We start from the raw sequence: 22,624 nt of genomic DNA on the forward strand, positions 1-22,624 counted from the left end.
ATGACACAAGTCATTTTTCCAACAATTGTTTACAGACAGATTATTTCACTTATATACAATTCCAATGGGTCAAAAGTTTACATACACTAAGTTGACTGCCTTTAAACAGCTTGGAAGATTCCAGGAAATTATGTCATGGCTTTAGAAGCTTCTGATAGGCTAATTGACATCATTTGAGTCAATTGGAGGTGTACCTGTGGATGTATTTCAAGGCCTACCTTCAAACTCATTGGCTCTTTGCTTGACATCATGGGAAAATCAAAAGAAATCAGTCAAAACCCCAGAAAAAAAATTGTAGACCTCCACAAGTCTGGTTCATCCTTGGGAGCAATTTCCAAACGCCTGAAGGTACCACGTTCATCTGTACAAACAATAGTACGCAAGTATAAACACCATGGGACCATGCAGCCGTCAGGAAGGAGACGCGTTCTGTCTCCTAGAGATAAATGTACTTTGGTGCAAAAAGTGCAAATCAATCCCAGAACAACAGCAAAGGACCTTGTGAAGATGCTGGAGGAAACAGGTACAAAAGTATCTATATCCACAGTAAAACAAGTCCTATATCGACATAACCTGAAAGGCCGCTCAGCAAAGAAGAAGCCACTGCTCCAAAACCGCCATAAACAAGCCAGACTACGGTTTGCAACTGCACATGGGGACAAAGATGCTACTTTTTGGAGAAATGTCCTCTGGTCTGATGAAACAAAAATATAACTGTTTGGTCAAAATGACCATTGTTATGTTTGGAGGAGAAAGGGGAGGCTTGCAAGCCGAAGAACACCATCCCAACAGTGAAGCACTGGGATGGCAGCATCATGTTGTGGGGGTGCTTTGCTGTAGGAGGGACTGGTGCACTTCACAAAATAGATAGCATCATGAGGTAGGAAAATTATGTGGATATATTGAAGCAACATCTCAAGACCTCAGTCAGGAAGTTAAAGCTTGGTCGCAAATGGGTCTTCCAAATGGACAATGACCCCAAGCATACTTCCAAAGTTGTGGCAAAATGGCTTAAGGGCAACAAAGTCAAGGTATTGAAGTGCCCATCACAAAGCTCTGACCTCAATCCTATAGAAATTTTTTGGGCAGAACTGAAAAGGCGTGTGCGAGCAAGGAGGCCTACAAACCTGACTCAGTTACACCAGCTCTGTCAGGAGGAATGGGCCAAAATTCACCCAACTTATTGTGGGAAGCTTGTGGAAGGCTAGCCGAAACGTTTGACCCAAGTTAAACAATTTGAAGGCAATGCTACCAAATACTAATAGTGTGTATGTAAACTACTGACCCAATGGGAATGTGATGAAATGAATAAAAGCTGAAATAAATCACTACTATTATTCTGACATTTCACATTCTTAAAATAAAAGTGGTGATCCTAACTGACCTAAGACAGAAAATGTTTACTAGGATTAAATGTCAGGAATTGTGAAAAACTGAGTTTAAATGTATTTGGCTAAGGTGTATGTAAATTTCCGACTTCAACAACTCAATTACAAATTGACCGCAAGAAGCCCAAACAGAGATGAATTTCAAACCTTGCTTACATTTGTATACAATCACATATCTCTTGTGTGGGAATACTTTGGAACAAAATTCCAAAATGTAAAAAAAATCACTTGGAGCTGATTTGCTGGTGTTTTTAGTCTACATAAAAAAAGAAAAAATTTGGGGGCTCAAAACAAGGGGGGCCAAATGAAATTGTTAAGTTCATGTTTTAAGTATCCCTATATTTCTGTTATTACGGGGCTATCACTCAGTCAAGAGTGTGCCTGCGCAGGGAGTCTGGTTGTCGATGGACCTAGCCTTGAGTGTAATGGCTGCCTTTGAGTGTGTTCATACGGTATAGTAAACTTTGTTAAACTGGAACCTTGTCGTTGTGTCATTTCAAATTTGGAGATGGGAGAACTGTCCATTCTACCAAGAGAGTTAAGATACCAGCAAAAGTTGGTCAGACTAAGTGTCACATTGAAACAGAGGTGGTCCCTACAGATATTCCCTTACTATTAAGCAAAGCTTCCCTCAAGAAGGCAGAGGCTGTACTAGACATAAAAAATGACAAGGCAGTGATGTTTAAACAACCAGTGACTCTTGAACTTACTACCTCAGGCCACTATTGTGTAAACATTTTAGACAAAGACATCACACAGAGTCCATGCAAAAATGAGATTCTGACTGACACAGAGCACATGGAGATTCTGACAGTCACAGAGAACATGAAAACTAAAGAAAAACACAAAGTATTGTTAAAGCTTTACAAACAGTTTAGACATGCTACAGTTGACAGACTTCAGAAGTTACTCAGCAGTTCAGGGAATAATGATGATAAGTCAGACTGTTTGGCCCTGTCCGGGGGTATCATCGGATGGGGCCACAGTGTCTCTTGACCCCTCCTGTCTCAGCCTCCAGTATTTATGCTGCATTAGTTTATGTGTCGGGGGGCTAAGGTCAGTTTGTTATATCTGGAGTACTTCTGTCTTATCCGGTGTGAATTTAAGTATGCTCTCTCTAATTCTTTCTCTCTTTCTCTCTTTCTTTCTCTCTCTCGGAGGACCTGAGCCCTAGGACCATGCCTCAGGACGACCTGACATGATGACTCCTTGCTGTCCCCAGTCCACCTGGCCATGCTGCTGCTCCAGTTTCAACTGTTCTGCCTGCGGCTATGGAACCCTGACCTGTTCACCGGACGTGCTACCTGTCCCAGACCTGCTGTTTTCAACTCTCTAGAGACAGCAGGAGCGGTAGAGATACTCTTAATGATCGGCTATGAAAAGCCAACTGACATTTACTCCTGAGGTGCTGACTTGCTGCACCCTCGACAACTACTGTGATTATTATTATTTGACCATGCTGAACATCTTGGCCATGTTCTGTTATAATCTCCACCCGGCACAGCCAGAAGAGGACTGGCCACCCCTCATAGCCTGGTTCCTCTCTAGGTTTCTTCCTAGGTTTTGGCCTTTCTAGGGAGTTTTTCCTAGCCACCGTGCTTCTACACCTGCATTGCTTGCTGTTTGGGATTTAGGCTGGGTTTCTGTACAGCACTTTGAGATATCAGCTGATGTACGAAGGGCTATATAAATAAATTTGATAAGTACGAAACTGGAAACAAAGTAAACTACAAACGAGTTGACTGTCAAGAGTGGAAAGGACCGGGAGTAGTCATTGGTCAAGATGGTGTGGTGATATTTGTGAGGCAAGGAGGCATCATTGTCAGGGTGCATCACTCAAGATTGTGGAAAGTAAATGATCAACAAGATAGAGGGGCTGTTGCTGAGAATCAGTCTCCTAATGAAAATGACAAAAAGGACACAGTAACAGACACAAACCTACCAGATGTCGCATCCAATGATATGGACACCGAAACTGACACAGGAAATGAACCATGCCACAGGTAATACTGTTGAGCGTTCAAATGAGGAAAACATTCAACAACAGCCACATGTGTTAAGAGAACATGGTTGTTCCAATCTGAATACTGGACAAACTGTTAAATACATGGACAGAGAAAGGGGTATTTCACATACAGCAACCGTCATTGGACGAGCAGGAAAAACAAAACACAAGAACTGGTACAACTTGCAGTACTCTGAACCAGCTACACTTTCTGGTACAACAGGGTCAGCTGACCTGTCACTTGTAGATAATATCAGAATTGAACCAATGGAAAATCGAGAAAAACAGAATGACATTCAAAATTATGATGTACTTGAAACAAAGGACGTGTCATTTGACTCAGCTAAGCTAGATGAGCTCAATAATTGAAGGAAAAATGGAGTGTTTGAGGAAGTCAAAGACATAGGCCAAAAATGCGTCTCAACAAGGTGGGTGTGTACCCTTAAAGAATCCTTAACTGGAATAGTGCCTAAAGCACGTCTAGTAGCTAGAGGTTTTGAGGAGCTGGCTGCTAAAGAACTCCCAAAAGACTCACCGACATGCGCCTCAGAGTCACTCAGATTGCTGATGTCAGTGATCTGCCAGAAAAAATGGAAACTTAATTCCATAGACATCAAATCTGCATTTTTGCAGGGAACAGAGCTGTCAAGGGACATTCACATCCGACCTCCGCCTGAAGCTAAAAGCGAAGGAACACTGTGGAAACTAAAAAAGTGTGTGTATGGACTGGCAGATGCATCACTCTACTGGTACAACTAAGTCAAGGCAACAATGCTGAATACAAAAATGTCACAAGTGGATCCTGCAGTCTTCTATTGGCTTGATCAAGACTGCAATGTGACTGGAGTACTTGCCTGTCATGTTGATGACTTTATCTGGGGTGGCTCACAAACCTTTGCTTCAACTGTGATTCCACACCTCAAAGCTGTTTTCTAGGTTGGCCGTGAGGAGCATGATCATTTTTGTTATGTTGGCATAGAGTTTATTACAGTTGATGGAAAAATACTGATGCAACAGGAGAGCTATATCAAGAATCTTCAACCCATCCACATGGATTCTTCAAGAGCCGTACAAAGGAATTCCCCTCTATGTGGAATTGAAGCTGGTCAATTGAGGTCAAAGATAGGACAAATTTTATGGGCTGCGAGACAGAGTAGACCTGGTTTGATGGTTGCAACTTGGCATCTAACACAAAACACGCCACTGTACAAACCATTCATGAGGCAAACAAAGTTGTTCGTAAACTGAAATCACTACAAGTGACTTTAAAGTTTCAGCATGTTGGAAAAGATGACTTTGAAACTAGTTGTCTTCAGTGATGCTTCGCTAGGGAACCTTACAGATGGAGGCACACAAGGTGGACATCTAATCGTGTTAATGGGTGAAGGAGGAAGATTCTCACCTATCTGTTGGCAGTCAAAAAAGGATCAGAAGGGTCGTCCGAAGCACACTTGCTGGAGAAACCCTTGCTCTTGCGGATGGAATTGACAATGCTATCTTTCTTGCAACTCTGTTCTCAGAGCTTAACACTGGTGGGACAAAACGGCACTTTCTACCTGTAGTTTGTGTCACTGACAACTACTCATTAGTTGATGCTGTGAAGTCAACCAAGTCTGTCACAGAGAAAATACTTCAAGATTAACAGCATCTAGGAACTTATTCAAGCACAGAGAATCCAGCGGATTCTGTGGTCGACCACAAAGGAACAGCTTACTGACTGTCTGACTAAAAAGGAGCATCCGGTCTTGTGCTCCTACAGGCTCTCAGTAATGGAAAGTGGCAGCTTGAGTAATACAAATAAAAACTGTCACACAACCCATTTGTAATGGGATCTTGAATAATACTTGGACATTTAATTATGTTGTTGATGTTTTATTTGTCTTTAAAGAAAAGGGGGAGATTGTTAAGTTCATGTTTTAAGTATCCCTATATTTCTGTTATTACTGGGCTATCACTCAGTCAAGAGTGCGCCTGCGCAGGGAGTCTGGTTGTCGATGGACCTAGCCTTGAGTTTAATGGCTACCTTTGAGTGTGTTCATACGGTATAGTAAACTTTGTTAAACTGGAACCTTGTTGTGTCATTTCGAGTTAACAGAAATCACCCGCGGGCCAAATTCATCCCGCGGGCCACCAGTTGGGGAACCTTGCCCTAATGGCATATTAGGGCAAGGTTATCAGTATGGTTAGGTTTAAAATCACATTTTAATAAGATACATTTTAGAAATAGGCAGGCTTTGTGTTCTTTGGGGTTCTATAGGATTCCCTACCTCGGTCCAGTATTGCTGCTTGGTGTCTGAGTCCATGTGTGCGAAGCCCCCCAGAACCAGGGCCTTCATCAGGGTCCTTTGTACTGAGCTGGAGAGCAGGTCCAGGGGAGGGCTGCGGCTGGCAAACTGCTTTGCTAAGTTCCACCAGTTCTCACACTGCACCACTATGTTGGCCCTGAGAGAGGAGGGATGGAGAAAGGTTTGTTGGCATGTGATAATCATTGGTGAGATACATTTTCTCATCTACTATCACTCCACCACAAGGGGTAATTGTTTCAAGCACCAACGTTTAGGCTCATTAGCAATCTAGATGTTTGTCTGTGCATTGTTCAAGTTGGGATACATAAGTCAGTGTCGGACCTCTCCCTCTTCTCCACCAGACAGACCAGTAGCTCCACCGTGTCGTTAGCCAGTTCAGGTTCAGAGCTCCACACAGACAGGTTGTTGATCACTTTCTCCAGCAGGTATCCCACAATCCACTGGGCCCCCTCCGTGTCGGCCCCAAACGCAGTGCTCAGGGGTATACTGACCTGAAGGAGGGATGAAAAGAGTGAGAAAGATAGGTGTGAAATGGTTTGAGGCATAGGTGAAAATCACTGCAACACTTGAACAGATCACATCATAAATAGCCATGGCAGCTGATGTCAGTCAACTGCCTGCACGGTCCAGTCCAGTGGTATACTGCACTGCTCCACACCATGCCAAGACCCACAGCGAACCCGGTTTTACAAGACACACTTCCAGAGAGTACACTGGTGTTAAGGTGAAATTACACTGGTGGTGTAAACATGACAGAACTCTACAGGGATACTTTAAGAACACTCAATAGAGCTCTCAGAGCTTAGCTACTGTAGACAGTGATGGAGGACAATCCCTGGCATTTTCACCTCAAGTGTCCAGTGGCCGCCTCCTCATCAGTGAATGTCACAAAGACTATTTATGAAGTCATCCGTCAAGCCATCTGTCAAATCCATGCCAAGTCCATTACCATGCCAGTGTTATTGTTTTATTTAAACTTTTTTTAACTAGGCAAGTCGGTAAAGAACAAATTCTTATTTACAATGACAGCCTAGGAACAATGGGTTAACTGCCTTGTTCAGGGTCAGAATGACAGATTTTTACCTTGTCAGCTTTGGGATTCGATCGAGCAACCTTCCGGTTACTGGCCCAACGCTCTAACCACTAGGCTACCTGCCGCACCATGTTATAGGGCCTTCACACTCAGAGGGTTGGAGTGAGAAGTGTTATTATGGACGACCAAATTAAGACAAATCAGACGGTGGTGTCTGGTGTTGTGAACGTTTCAAAAAAATTGTTATCTTTAACGTTAAGGAAAAAAATCCCGAACTGTTTTTTGTCTCTGGCCATTTTGAGCCTGTAATCGAACCCACAAATGCTGATGCTCCAGATACTCAACTAGTCTAAAGAAGGCCAGTTTTATTGCTTCTTTAATCAGAACCGTTTTCAACTGTGCTAACATAATTGCAAAAGGGTTTTCTAATGATCAATTAGCCTTTTAAAATGATAAACTTTGATTAGTTAACACAACGTGGCATTGGAACACAGGAGTGGTGGTTGCTGATAAATGACCTCTGTACGCCTATGTAGATATTCCATCAAAAATCTGCCGTTTCCAGCTACAATAGTCATTTTCAACATCTACACTGTGTTTCTGATCAATTTGATGTTATTTTAATGGACGAAAAATTTGCTTTTCTTTCAAAAACAAGGACATTTCTAAGTGACCCCAAACTTTTTAACGGTAGAGTATATATTTTTTATTACCAAATGTAAAATTACAAAACTACCACTAACAGGTACCGATCATCATCATAAAGTGAAAATTAAAATGTTACAAATACCTAATGAAACAATCCTGTAATGTTAGGAGGAAAAAGCTACTTTTTAAAAATTTTGTTTTTAATTTAACCTTTATTTAACTAGGCAAGTCACTTAAGAACAAATTCTTATTTACAATGACTGCCTACTACACCGGCCAAACCCGGACAACGCTGGGCCAATTGCGTGCCGCCCTATGGGACTCCCAATCACGGCCGGTTGTGATACTGCTTGGATTCGAACCAGGGTGTCTGTAGTGATTCCTCTAGCACTGATAATTTACCACAAGTTGTAGAAACTGCTCAAGGATGATCAATGGAAACAGGATGCACTGGAGCTCAAATTCGAGTCTCATAGCAAAGGGTCTGAATACTTATGTAAATAAGATATGTTTTTTACTTTTTCTAAATTTGCAAACATTTCTAAACCTATTTTCACTGTCATTATGGATTATTGTTTGTAGATTGAGGGGGAAAAAACGATTTAATCCATTTTAGAATAAGGCTGTAACGTAACAAAATGTGGATAAAGTCAACGGGTCTGAATACTTTCCGAATGACCTGTATTTATTATCTCATCTGATTACATAGTATCTCTGTCTTGACTGCCTCAAATTGAGATGAGCTAGCTAATGTTAGCTAGGCTAATTGAGACTACATAACTTTCTCCCCTCCCGAATCCTACAGTAAATAACAACAAATCCATTCAGATTATTACTACCTGTTGGCTCTTGGTGTTGTAGCTGGTCCTTCTCATTTAACTTTTAGTTCTGCCATTTTAATTCCATCTTCCATTGATTAGCCTAGAAATATCCTAATAACTTGCCACTTGGAGGATCTAGCTCTATGACTGTAGCCTAGTGCCAGTTTGATGACTTGTGATTGGACGACAACAAGCTACACGCGCTACACTCCTGAAAAGAACCAGCAGCATAAATAATGTATTCTCTGTCAGCGGGAAGCGCGATGTAGACCATCTGCATTGTGAATTCACATGGAACTGTGTGAATTTGTCTTATTGTTTTAACGGAAAACCGTTTAAGAAATGGCAGCTTAAATGTTAAGATTTTTTTCTCCATTTGTCACATCCCTAGTCTGGTGGTAGTTGTACCTGTCCGTAGAGTTTCTCGTCCACCAGTAGGTAAGTCTTAGCCCAGCGTTTGAGGAACCAGACAATGTCCTTCCCCATCTGAGGGCTGAGCAGCTCTGTCAGACTGGCCCTGGTGGCCCTGGACTCTACCTCTGATGTCCTCAACACCGCTGACAACAACCTGAGAGAGGGGACAGGGAGAGTGAAGGAATGATAGAGGTTAAAGAGAAAGAAATGGCAAAAGAGAGAGTGAGAGGAGGAAAAAGAGGTGGATAAATTGTAATAAGAAGCCAAGGCCCGGATGAGCAAGAGGAGGGAAGGGGAAGAACAAAAGAGGTAGGGATTTAGTCTGTTCATTTCAGTAACTCCGACAACAAATGACCACGTTGACCCACACACACACGTGACAAAGTCCAGAGAGATAGAGGGCTTAGTGCAGCTTAGTGTTCTGTATGTAAGAGATGGGCCTCAGTACGTGCCCACGCAGCATGACAGTGCACTGTTTCACATTGTTTGCAAAAACAAAAGCCCATTGACATTAACAGAGCCGGGGTCGCACAGTGTTATTAGGAAATCCGATGCCCGGCCTCTTGCCTTTCCATTCCTCTGTCCCTGTGCCCCCTCAAAGAACAATCCAGACCCCCACCACCTCAAATTCCCTATATGATTGCCCATGTACCCCCGACCCCAAAAGCACGCGTGCAGACACGCACACACTACCCCAGCCCCCTACTAGTCTTAGCAGCACCTGGCCCTGCCTTAAATGAATGTTGGGGAGTGGTGGTCTGGGGCTGGTGCTGCTCTAAGGCTGGCTAGGCCGCTACGCCATCATGTGTGTGTCCAAGATCCTGTGTGTGTGTGTGTGTGAGCGGCTAGCATGGCTGGGTCTGTGCCAGGGCATTCCCCCTCTGTGGCACTGGCACCACACCCCCAGGGGGCCACACCCAAATGCGTGCACACACACGGGTGGCTCATTAGCCCTGTACGTAATATTTCCCCTACCATTGTACTGTACTGGTGGTGCGAGGAACCAATACCTAGATCTGTTGCCGCCTAAAAAACCTTCTGTTTGCTTCAATGGACAGTTTCTGTGCCAGATGGCCTGTGTAGTGCTATGTGGACCTTTGTGCCCCACCTGGAAAATACTATAAGGGAAAGGCTGCTGCCATGCCACGGGACAGTAGGTTTTTACAAGGCACACTCCGGACAGACAGCGCAATGTTGTGAACGTGACAGAGCACTACAACCAGGGCTTAGTTAACAAGTACACCGCTTAGAGCTCAGCTTCTGTAGACAGTGGAGGGAGCTGTTCATTAGATCCCTGACTGAGACAATGAGGGGAGACTGTCCAAGCTGTTCATTAGATCACTGACTGAGACAGTGATGGGAGACTGTCCAAGCTGTTCATTAGATCCCTGACTGAGACAATGACGGGAGACTGTCCAAGCTGTTCATTAGATCACTGACAGACAGTGATGGGAGACTGTCCAAGCTGTTCATTAGATCACTGACAGACAGTGATGGGAGACTGTCCAAGCTATTCATTAGATCCCTGACTGAGACAGTGCGTTTTAGACCCATTAATTGATGGATTTATAGCGGAGATGAGCAACTCTGGTCCACTGACGGGGGCCTGGGTGTCTGTTGGTTTTAGTCATTCCTTTCAAATCAGCTATCAAATTTAGATCTGGGAATTTGATACGAAACTAGGTGTTTGCAATGAAGTAGTCCCTCCCTTACCTGATGACGGAGTCTGTCCTGTTGCATCCTGGGATAGAGGAGGCCTTCTCTCCAGGGGAGCCCAGTATCTGCAAGGTGGTGTTGATGTCTACCTCAGTAGAGTGGTTGATAGAATACTCCATCACCTCAGCTGGGATCAGAGGAGTCTCACCCTGAGGGTCATCTGCCAGGAGGTAGCCTGGAACACACGCACACACACAAATCATTTGCATTCACAATTACAACTAGGACTAGCACTAGCCAGAAACAATCCATTATAGAGGCACTTACAGAAGAAAACGTTTTCAAACAGAGCAAACATCATGCTCACTGCAGTGGAGCGGTCCACTAATAAATGACTAACAATGCCATTCTTTATCAGTTGCTAGGATACCCTAGAAAACTCTGAGCACACTAAGAGAACCAACTAGGGGTGCAAATTGAGTTACGCGCTGAAGGGGAATTCTGTAGCCAATGGGAATGCTAAAATGCACTATACAGTAAAACAGTTGCACAACTGGTGGCCTGGCCCTCCACGAACCAACATTCCTGCCATGCACCAATACACCAGCGCAGCCTAAATTTAGTCCCTAAAAACAACTAAGGAGATCGAAGGACATAGTCTATGCCCCCCAGAGTGCAGTTAGGTTTAATTTTATGCTAATGGTCAATAAAATGGACTGAATGCTAAAAAGATTTGTTACAAAATAAATCCATGCATAAAACAACAAGGGACCATATATAAATACACACACACACACACAGTCAACTTTCACTATGTGGACAACACACAGCTGTACATTTGGATGAAACATGGTGAAGCCCCAAAATTCCCTATCCTGGAAGCCTGTGTTTCAGATATAAGGATGGGAGAGGGAGGTAGCCTAGTGGTTAGAGCGTTGGGCCAGTAACCAAAAGGTTGCTCGATCGAATCCCCGAGCTGACAAGGTCAAAAATCTGTCGTTCTGCCCATGAACAAGGCAGTGCACACTGTTCCTAGGCTGTCATTGTAAATAAGAATTTGTTCTTAACTGACTTGCCTGGTTTATATATATATATATATTTTTTTTATAAAGTGGATGGCGGCAATTTTTCTCTCGTTTAAACTTGGACAAAACAGAGAAGTTAGTTCTAGGCCCCCAAAAAGAAAGAAATCTGCTTTTGGAGCTGACAAAAATGCAGAACTAAAAACAGATAAAGCCCTTAGTTCACTCCAGACCTGACTGCCCTCAACCAGCACAAAAACATCCTGCGGCGGACTGCACTAGCATCGAATAGCCCCCACGATATGCAACTGTTCAGGGAAGTCAGGAACCAATACACGCAGTCAGTCAGGAAAGCAAAGGCTAGCTTTTTCAAACAGAAATTTGCATCCTGTAGCACTAATTCCCAAAGGTTTTGGGACACTAAAGTCCATGGAGAATAAGAGCACCTCCTCCCAGCTGCCCACTGCATTGAGGCTAGGTAACACTGTCACCACCGATAAATCCACGATAATTGAGAATTTCAATAAGCACTTCTCTACAGCTGGCCATGCTTTCCTCCTGGCTACCCCAAACCCGACCAACAGCTCCGCACCCCCCGCAGCTACTTGCCCAAGCCTCCCCAGCTTCTCTTTCACCCAAATCCAGATAGCAGATGTTCTGAAAGAGCTGCAAAACCTGGACCCGTACAAATTAGCTAGGCTGGACAATCTGGACCCTCTCTTTCTAAAATTATCTACCGTCATTGTTGAAACCCTATTACCAGTCTGTTCAACCTCTCTTTCGTATCGTCCGAGATCACTAAAGATTGGAAAGCTGCCGTGGTCATCCCCCTCTTCAAAGGGGGTGACACTCTAGACCCAAACTGTTACAGACCTATATCCATCCTGCCTTGCCTTTCTAAAGTTTTCGAAAGCCAAGACAATAAACAGATCACTGACCATTTTAAAATCCACCATACCTTCTCCATTGTGCAATCCGGTTTCCGAGCTGGTCACGGGTGCACCGCAACCACGCTCAAGGTACTAAACGATATCATAACCGCCATCGATAAAAGACAATACTGTGTGCAGCTGTCTTCATCGACCTGGCCAAGGCTTTCGACTCTGTCAATCACCGTATTCTTATCGGCAGACTCAACAGCCTTGGTTTCTCAAATGGCTGCCTCGCCTGGTTCACCAACTACTTCTCAGGCAGAGTTCAGTGTGTCAAATCGGAGGGCCTGTTGTCCGGACCGCTGGCAGTCTCCATGGGGGTACCACAGGGTTCAATTGGGCCGACTCTTTTCTCTGTATATATCAACGATGTCGCTCTTGCTGCGAGTGATTCCCTGATCCACCTCTACGCAGACGACACCATTCTGTATACATCTGGCCCTTCTTTGGACACTGCGTTAACCTCCAAACGAGCTTCAATGCCATACAACACTCCTTCCGTGGCCTCCAACTGCTCTTAAACGCTAGTAAAACTAAATGCATGCTTTTCAACCGTTCGCTGCCCGCACCCGCCTGCCCGACTAGCATCACTACTCTGGACGGTTCTGACTTAGAATATGTGGACAACTACAAATACCTAGGTGTCTGGCTAGACTGTAAACTCTCCTTTCAGACTCATATTAAACATCTCCAATCCAAAATTAAATCAAGAATCGACTTCCTAATTTCACAACAAAGCCTCCTTCACTCACGCCGCCAAACATACCCTCGTAAAACTGACTATCCTACCGATCCTCGAATTCGGCGATGTCATTTACAAAATAGCCTCCAACACTCTACTCAGAAAACTGGATGCAGTCTATCACAGTGACATCCGTTTTGTCACCAAAGCCCCATATACCACCCACCACTGCGACCTGTATGCTCTCGTCGGCTAGCCCTCGCTACATATTCGTCGCCAGACCCACTGGCTCCAGGTCATCTATAAGTCTTTGCTAGGTAAAGCTCCGCCTTATCTCAGCTCACTGATCACGATAACACCCACCCGTAGCACGCGCTCCAGCAAGTATATCTCACTGGTCATCCCCAAAGCCAACACCTCCTTTGGCCGCCTTTCCTTCCAGTTCTCTGCTGCCAATGACTGGAACAAATTGCAAAAATTGCTGAAGCTGGAGACTTATATCTCCCTCACTAACTTTAAACATCAGCTATCTGAGCAGCTAACGGATCGCTGCAGCTGTACATAGCCCATCTGTAAATAGCACATCCAATCTACCTACTGCATCCCCATAGTTTTTATTTACATTTCTGCTCTTTTGCACACCAGTATTTCTACTTGCACATCATCATCTGCACATCTATCACTCCAGTGTTAATTTGCTAAATTGTAATTACTTCGCTACTATGGCTTATTTATTGCCTTACCTCCTCACGCCATTTGCACAAGCTGTAAATAGACGTTCTTTTTTTCTAATATGTTATTGACCGTACGCTTGTTTATTCCATGTGTAACTGTGTTGTTGTTTGTCGCATTGCTTTGCTTTAATCTTGGCCAGGTCGCAGTGTGTGAAATAAATAAGGTGAAATAAAATAAAAAATAATCTTGATGGTGTCGTCTCAAATAAAACTGAAGGACCTCGGCGTTACTCGGGACCCTGATCTCTCTTTTGACGAACATACCAAGAATATTGCAAAAAATCTGAAACGTTTTGTCCCAAAATTATGCAGAAAAGCTAATCCATGCTTTTGTCACTTCTAGATTAGACCAGTGCAATGCTCCTAACTAATCTCTGATTTGGTCCTGCCGTACGTGCCTACGCGTTCTCTACGGTCACAAGACGCAGGCCTCCTTATTGTCCTTTTCTAAGCAAGCAGCTGGAGGCAGGGCTTTCTCCTATAGAGCTCCATTTTTATGGAATGGTCTGCCTATCCATGTGAGAGACGCAGACTCTGTCTAAACCTTTAAGTCTTTACTGATGAGCATTCAATAGGTCCTATGATTGAGTGTAGTCGAGCCCTGGGGTGTGAAGGTGAACGGCAAGGCACCCTTGCTGTCTCTTCCTTGCTGGCTCCCCTCGGATCTCTGCCTCTGACCCTATTACGGGGGCTGACTCACTAGTGCTCTTCCATACTGTCCCTAGGAGGGGTGCGTTACTTTAGTCACACATTGGATCTTCCCGTTCGGTTTTGTGCCCCCTCGGGCTTGTGTGGTGGAGATCTTCGTGGGCTATACTCAGCATTGTCTCAGGGTAGTAAGTTGGTGGTCTGTTGATATCCATCTAGTGGTGTGGGGACTGTGCTTTGGCAAAGTGGGTGGGGTTATGTCCTGCCTGGTTGGCCCTGTCCGGGGGTATCGTGGGACGGGGCCACAGTGTCCTGACCCCATCCGTCTCAGCCTCCAGTATCTATGCTGCAATATCTCTCTCTCACCCAGAGGACCTGGGCCCTATGACCATGCCTCAGGACTACCTAGCCTGATGACTCCTTGCTGTCCCCAGTCCACCTGGCCGTGCTGCTGCTCCAGTTTCAACTGTTCTGCCTGCGGCTATGGAACCCTGACCTGTTCACCGGACGTGCTACCTTATCTCGGACCTGCTATTTTCAACACGCTCTCTTTCTACCGCACCTGCTGTCTCTAACTCTGAATGCTCAGCTATGAAAAGCTAACTGACATTTATTCCTGAGGTGCTGACCTGTTTCACCCCCTCTACAACCACTGTGATTTTATTTGACCCTGCTGGTCATCTATGAACGTTTGAAAATCTTGAAGAACAATCTGGCCTTAACGCATGTACTCTTATAATCTCCACCCGGCACAGCCAGAAGAGGACTGGCCACCCCTCAGAGCCTGGTTCCACTCTAGGTTCCTGCCTTTCTAGGGAGTTTTTCCTAGCCTCCATGCTTCTACATCTGCATTGCTTGGTGTTTGGGGTTTTAGGCTGGGGTTTTGTACTGTGACATCTGCTGATGTAAAAAAGGCTTTATAAATACATTTGATTGATTGATAGTGCCTTATGTTGGGAATCGTGCCTTATAATTAAACAAATAAAATATTTTCTGAGTGGACTTTTCTGAGTAAATATGATCACAGTGATCCACTGACCTGAGACCAGTATGAGCCAGTGGATGTCTTCGTAGAGGTCATCCAGGACCTTGCGGTCCACTGATCCGGGGTTAGAGGAGTTCATGAGGTGCTGCTGGGTCCTCTGGAGCTGGCCGTGGAGCCGCGTCACCCGCTCCTCCAACAAACTGACCAACCACACACACACGGGTCAGAATCATGTTTACAGAGCTAGGGGATAGTCTAATAGCAAGAGGTGTGTGTGGAGTTTTTCAACTAATTTGTGGAGTGGTTGAAAAACAAGTTTTAATGACTCCAACCTAAGTGTATGTAAACTTCCGACTTCAACTGTACATATACATACATATAGAGAGTTGAAGTCGGAAGTTTACATACACTTAGGCTGGAGTCATTAAAACTCGTTTTTCAACCACTCCACAAATGTCTTGTTAACAAACTATAGTTTTGGCAAGTCGGTAAGGACATCTACTTTGTGCATAACAAGTAATTTTTCCAACAATTGTATGCAGTGTAACGATCGTTCTCCTCCTCTTCGTCCGAAGAGGAGGAGTAGGGATTGGACCAAAGCGCAGCGTTGTTATAATACATACGGATTTATTTAAACGAATAGACGAAACACGAAAACACTTTAACAAATTACCAAAACAAATAAACGATGTAGACAGACCTGGACTTGAGAACTTACAATAAACGAAGAACGCACGAACAGGAACAGACTACATGAAACACAAACGAAACAGTCCCGTGTGGTAGACATACAGACACGAGATACAATCACCCACACACAAACAGTGAGAACAGCCTACCTTAATATGGTTCTCAATCAGAGGAAACGTCAAACACCTGCCTCTAATTGAGAACCATATCAGGCAACACATTAAACCCAACATAGAAACACAATACATAGAATGCCCACCCCAACTCACGCCCTGACCAACTAAACACATACAAAAACAAGAGAAAACAGGTCAGGAACGTGACATGCAGACAGATTATTTCACTGTATCACAATTCCAGTGGGTCAGAAGTTCACATACACTAAGTTGACTGTGCCTTTAAACTAGAGGTCGGCCGATTATGATTTTTCAACGCCGATACCGATTATTGGAGGACCCAACAAAAAAAACATACCGATTATTCGGCCGATTTTTATTTATTTGTAATAATGACAATTACAACAATACTGAATGAACACTTATTTTAACTTAATATAATACATCAATCAAATCAATTTAGCCTCAAATAAATAATTGTTTTAAATAATGCAAAAACAGTGTTGGAGAAGAAAGTAAAAGTGCAATATGTGCCATGTAACAAAGCTAACGTTTAAGTTCCTTGCTCAGAACATGAGAACATATGAAAGCTGGTGGTTCCTTTTAACATGAGTCTTCAATATTCCCAGGTAAGAAGTTTTAGGTTGTAGTTATTATAGGACTATTTCTCTCTATACCATTTGTATTTCATATACCTTTGACTATTGGATGTTCTTTTGGGCCCTTTAGTATTGCCAGTGTAACAGTATAGCTTCCGTCCCTCTCCTCGCCCCTACCTGGGCTCGAACCAGGAACACATCGACAACAACCACCCTCGAAGCATCGTTACCCATCGCTCCACAAAAGCTGCGGTCCTTGCAGAGCAAGGGGAACAACTACTTCAAGGTCGCAGAGCGAGCGACGTCACCGATTGAAACGCTATTAGTGCGCACCCCGCTAACTAGCTAGCCATTTCACATCGGTTACACCAGCCTAATATCGGGAGTTGATAGGCTTGAAGTCATAAACAGCTCAATGCTTGAAGCACAGTGAAGAGCTGCTGTCAAACGCACGAAATTGCTGTTTGAATGAATGCTTACGAGCCTGCTGCTGCCTACCACCGCTCAGTCAGACTGCTCTATCAAATCATAGACTTAATTATAACATAACACACAGAAATACAAGCCGTAGGTCATTAATATGGTTAAATCCGTAAACTATCCTTTCGAAAACAAAATGTTTATTCTTTCAGTGAAATACGGAACCGTTACGTATTTTATTTAACGGGTGGCATCCATAAATCTAAATATTCCAGTTACATTGCACAATCTTCAATGTTATGTCATAATTACGTACAATTCTGGCAAATTAGTTCGCAACGAGCCAGCCGGCCCAAACTGTTGCATATACCCTGACTCTGCGTGCAATGAACGCAAGAGAAGTGACACAATTTCCCTAGTTTAATATTGCCTGCTAACCTGGATTTCTTTTAGCTAAGTATGCAGGTTTAAAAAAATATATACTTCTGTGTATTGATTTTAAGAAAGGCATGGATGTTTATGGTTAGGTACATTCGTGCAACGATTGTGCTTTTTTCGCAAATGCGCTTTTGTTAAATCATCCCTCGTTTGGCAAAGTTGGCTGTCTCTGTTAGGAACAAATAGTCTTCACACAGTTTGCAACGAGCCAGGCGGCTCAAACTGCTGCATATACCCTGACTCTGTTGCACAGAACGCAAGAGAAGTGACACAATTTCCACACAAGTTAAAATAAATTCATGTTAGCAGGCAATATTAACTAAATATGCAGGTTTAAAAATATATACTTGTGTATTGATTTTAAGAAAGGCATGGATGTTTATGGTTAGGTACACTTTGGTGCAACGACAGTGCTTTTATCGCGAATGCGCTTGTTAAATCACCCGTTTGGCGAAGTAGGCTGTGATTCAATGATAAATTAACAGGCACCGCATCGATTATATGCAACGCAGGACAAGCTAGATAAACTAGTAATATCGTCAACCATGTGTAGTTAACTAGTGATTATTTTAAGATTGATTGTTTTTTTTATAAAATACGTTTAATGCTAGCTAGCACCTTACCTTGGCTCCTTGCTGCACTCGCATAACAGGTAGTCAGCCTGCCACGCAGTCTCCTCGTGAAGTGCAATGTAATCGGCCATGATCGGTGTCCAAAAATGCCGATTACCGATTGTTATGAAAACTTGAAATCGGCCCTAATTAAATCGGCCATTCTGATTAATCGGTTGACCTCTAGTGTCAACAGTACAGGCTGGTGGTGTAATTGTTTACAGACAGATTATTTCACTTATACACAATTCCAGTGGGTCAGAAGTTTACATACACTAAGTTGACTTTGCCTTTAAACAGCTTGGAAAATTCCAGGAAATTATGTCATGGCTTTAGAAGCTTCTGATAGGCTATTTGACATCATTTGAGTAAATTGGAGGTATTCATGTGGATGTATTTCAAGGCCTACCTTCAAACTCAGTGCCTCTTTGCTTAACATCAAGGGAAAATCAAAAGAAATCAGCCAAGACCTCAGAAAACAAATTGTAGACCTCCACAAGTCTGGTTCATCCTTGGCAGCAATTTCCAAACGCCTGAAGGTACCACGTTCATCTGTACAAACAATAGTACGAAAGTATAAACACCATGTGACCACACAGCCGTCATACCGCTCAGGAAGGAGATGCGTTCTGTCTCCTAGAGATGAAAGTACTTTGGTGTGAAAAGTGCAAATCAATCTCAGAACAACAGCAAAGGACCTTGTGAAGATGCTGGAGGAAACGGGTATAAAAGTATCTATATACACAGTAAAACGAGTCCTATAACGACATAACCTGAAAGGCCGCTCAGCAAGGAAGAAGCCTCTGCTTCAAAACCGCCATAGAAAAGCCAGACTACGGTTTGCAACTGCACATGGGGACAAAGACGGTACTTATTTGAGAAATGTCCTCTGGTCTGATGAAACAAAAATAGAACTGTTTGGCCATAATGACCATTGTCATGTTTGGAGGAAAAAGGGGGAGGCTTGCAAGCCGAAGAACACCATCCCAACCGTGAAGCACGGGGGTGGCAGCATCATGTTGTGGGGGTGCTTTGCTGCAGGAGGGACTGGTGCAGTTCACAAAATAGATGGCATCATGAGGGCGGAAAATTATGTGGATATATTGAAGCAACATCTCAAGACATCAGTCAGGAAGTTAAAGCTTGGTCGCAAATGGGTCTTCCAAAATGGACAATGACCCCAAGCATACTTCCGATGTTGTTGCAAAATGGCCTAAGGACAACAAAGTCAAGGTATTGGAGTGCCCATCACAAAGCCCTGACCTCAATCCTTTAGAACATTTGTGGGCAGAACTGAAAAAGCGTGTGCGAGCAAGGAGGTCTACAAACCTGACTCAGTTACACCAGCTCTGTCAGGAGGAATGGGCCAAAATTCACCCAACTTATTGTGGGAAGCTTGTGGAAGGCTAGCCGAAACGTTTGACCCAAGTTAAACCATTTAAAAGCAATGCTACCAAATACTAATTGAGTGCATGTACACTTCTGACCCACTGGGAATGTGATGAAAGAAATAAAAGCTGAAATAAATCATTCTCTCTACTATTATTCTGACATTTCACATTCTTAAAATAAAGTGGTGATCCTAACTGACCTAAGACAGGAACTTTTTACTATGATTAGATGTCAGGAATTGTGAACAACTGAGTTGAAATGTATTTAGCTAAGGTGTATGTAAACTTCGACTTCAACTGTACATATACACACACACACATATACGTACACACATATACGTATATATATATACACATATACATATATACACATATACATATATACACATATACATATATATATATATATATATATATATACACATATACATATATATATATATATACACACATACATATATATACATATATATATACGTGTATATATATATATATATGTATATATATACGTATATATATATACATATACATATATATATGTATATATATATGTATGTATATATATACATATATATATATATACACACATACATATATATACATATATATATACGTGTATATATATATATATATGTATATATATACGTATATATATATATACGTATATATATATACATATACATATATATATGTATATATATATGTATGTATATATATACATATATATATATATATATATATACACACATATACATATATATATATACACACACACACACGTACGTATGCATACCTGGTCAGTAGGGGGATACAGTGGTTGGCTGCTATGCGTCCTAACATGCCGATGCTGGCCAGCTGATCTGAGAACAGCTCTCTGTCATCCTCCTGTAACTCGTTAATCTCATCCTCCTCATGAGATGCCACGCCGTTCACCGTCTGGAGGGAGGGAGAGACCATGACATTAAAGAGGGACCGAGACCAAGGAAGGAGAAGAGTCAGATGAAGAGAGAGCGAGGAAGAAAGAAAACAGAAAGAAAGAGAGTGATGGAATGTATGACAAAGGAGTTAGAAGACGTGGATCATGGTGGATTGACTGTTGAAAGCACTGACATATCATTTACCCATAAAAACAATTGACTGACTGCTTATTTGAGTCTAGATTGACGTGTGTGTGTGTCTCACCAGGTTGCGGGTGCCGTCAGGCGCAGCCAGGTGACACTGGATGTAGGAGTTGAAGACCTGAACAGCGGGCTGGACGAAGCAGCCGCGGGGGAAATGTTCATCATCCTGAACCAGGGTCAGCCATGACTCTAACAGCTTGTCATACGCCTCCATGTATACCATGTCATCCTTATCCAGCTGGAAGAGAGAGAGAAAAAGAGAGAGAGCGAGAGAAGTGGGAGAGTAGAGACTCATTGAATGTGCATTTTCAACGCAACAGAACGAAAAATAAAAGAATGGATCAACTATGTAATGTTCCTGCAGTAAGGATTGAGTGTAATGCTGACCACTTCCTCCAGGGCGGCGCTGCGTCCAAAAGAGCAGGTGAGGAGGGTGAGACAGTTGATGAAGGAGGTGAAGAGCTCGCTGGGCAGGGCAGTCAGGATGACACGGGGAAATGTGCTGATCAGGTTGGAGATTATGTTAGAGATGCCCACCGCCTCAGAGTCCTCGATCTCTATCCTGGGGGAGGGACACAAACAAAAACACAACCTTAGAGGAATGTTGGCCAATTTCATTCAAAATCTGGAAAATGAGTTTAAAAAAAAAATCTGAAATATATGTTTGAAACAGGCATGGTATGAAACCAGATGCGGTGCTGCCCAGTGTGTGAGCACTGAGCAGTACCTGTTGCCCGGGTAGGGCCATGTTTCCACAGCCCCAGTTTGAGTACTGTCTTGAGGCCTGCCTGCCGTAGCTAGCCCACTGCCTAGAACAGTGCGGCTCGCTAAACCTTATCAGATAGATTTCAATAGCAAGCAGAGCTGTTCAACCACTGCAGATTGGCCATCCTGCCCGCATGGTTTTCCGATGATGTAACTGGAAAAAAGCTCCAGGAATAGGTGATTACGGAGAGAGCGAGCGAGCCCCTAACTCACTCCGCCTACTGAGTCACGAGTTCCGAGCACAAGTGTGGGTGTGTGTGTGTTTTATTTATACATTCGAGCAGAGCCCTGTTGATTCAGATAAGTACTACTTCAACTGAAAGGACACACAAGTCGATTACATACAAATCACATCATTCATGCTACCAGCCTCCAGTCCAAATAATCCCACTAACACACATACAGCCCATCATAATCATCATGCAGTACTGATATACAGGCCCAAGTATCAAATTAGAGCTTCTTGCATGCACAGAGGGCAGCAGTGTTTCTAGCCCTGGATTGGGTCCATTGAAACCAACCAGAATTAGTCTAAGGCTCTGACAGACTCACCCATTGATCATGCTGAGAAGCCCCTCCACCAGGTGGGCCAGGTAGGAGACCTGGGCACTCTCATCAGGGAAGATTGGGCCGTGCATGGAGGCCAGCTGGGACAGGCACTGCAGGGAGTCCTGGGCCATGTCTGAATCCTCACGGATCTTTATGTGGACCTGAGTGGAGGGGAGCATGGAAGGTTATAATTAAATAGTTGTTCTGTTGAGCAAGGGAGATATAATAACATACAAGCTCTTGCCCATGTTAGTTTTAAAGGACAGAGAATATAATTTTTTCTGATGACGATTATGATGATTGTGTGACACCATGAATGTAAAATGAGCAGAGCGGTGAAAGCAGCTGGATGAAAACCTATCCAGGTTATTTTATCTACAAAGACTGTGCTGTAATGGAATAGACCCCAAACAGGATTTGCACCTCCCGTACGTCATTGTGCATCTCAGACAAAGTAACATGGCTCATACACACACCTGACCAGGGCCGGTTATGCCACGGGTACAACTGACAGAGCAACAACTCTCAATGCAGTTTCAGTTTACAACCAGAAAAAGACAGCATTATGAGACAAACTGAAGTGACAGACTCACCGTCTTCTGAAGCAAAGGGAACAGAGAATGAATGCTCAAAATGCCAGCCACTGTACC

General features: G+C 43.4%; 1 protein-coding gene across 1 annotated transcript in view; it reads right to left on the reverse strand.

The window, feature by feature from the left end:
• Positions 1–22,624, reverse strand: part of LOC120064072 (exportin-4) — a 57,926-nt gene that overhangs the window by 12,999 nt on the left and 22,303 nt on the right. The window contains exons 8-16 of the mRNA XM_039014403.1: positions 21,978–22,135; positions 21,048–21,222; positions 20,722–20,898; positions 20,333–20,475; positions 15,329–15,474; positions 10,329–10,506; positions 8,610–8,769; positions 6,021–6,190; positions 5,661–5,835 (exon numbers count right to left, since the gene is read on the reverse strand). Of these exons, the coding sequence (XP_038870331.1) occupies positions 5,661–5,835; positions 6,021–6,190; positions 8,610–8,769; positions 10,329–10,506; positions 15,329–15,474; positions 20,333–20,475; positions 20,722–20,898; positions 21,048–21,222; positions 21,978–22,135 (1,482 nt within the window). The remainder of the gene's footprint in view (positions 1–5,660; positions 5,836–6,020; positions 6,191–8,609; positions 8,770–10,328; positions 10,507–15,328; positions 15,475–20,332; positions 20,476–20,721; positions 20,899–21,047; positions 21,223–21,977; positions 22,136–22,624) is intronic.

Source organism: Salvelinus namaycush, chromosome 19, assembly GCF_016432855.1.
Source record: "Salvelinus namaycush isolate Seneca chromosome 19, SaNama_1.0, whole genome shotgun sequence".
Classification (NCBI taxonomy): Eukaryota; Metazoa; Chordata; class Actinopteri; order Salmoniformes; family Salmonidae; genus Salvelinus; species Salvelinus namaycush.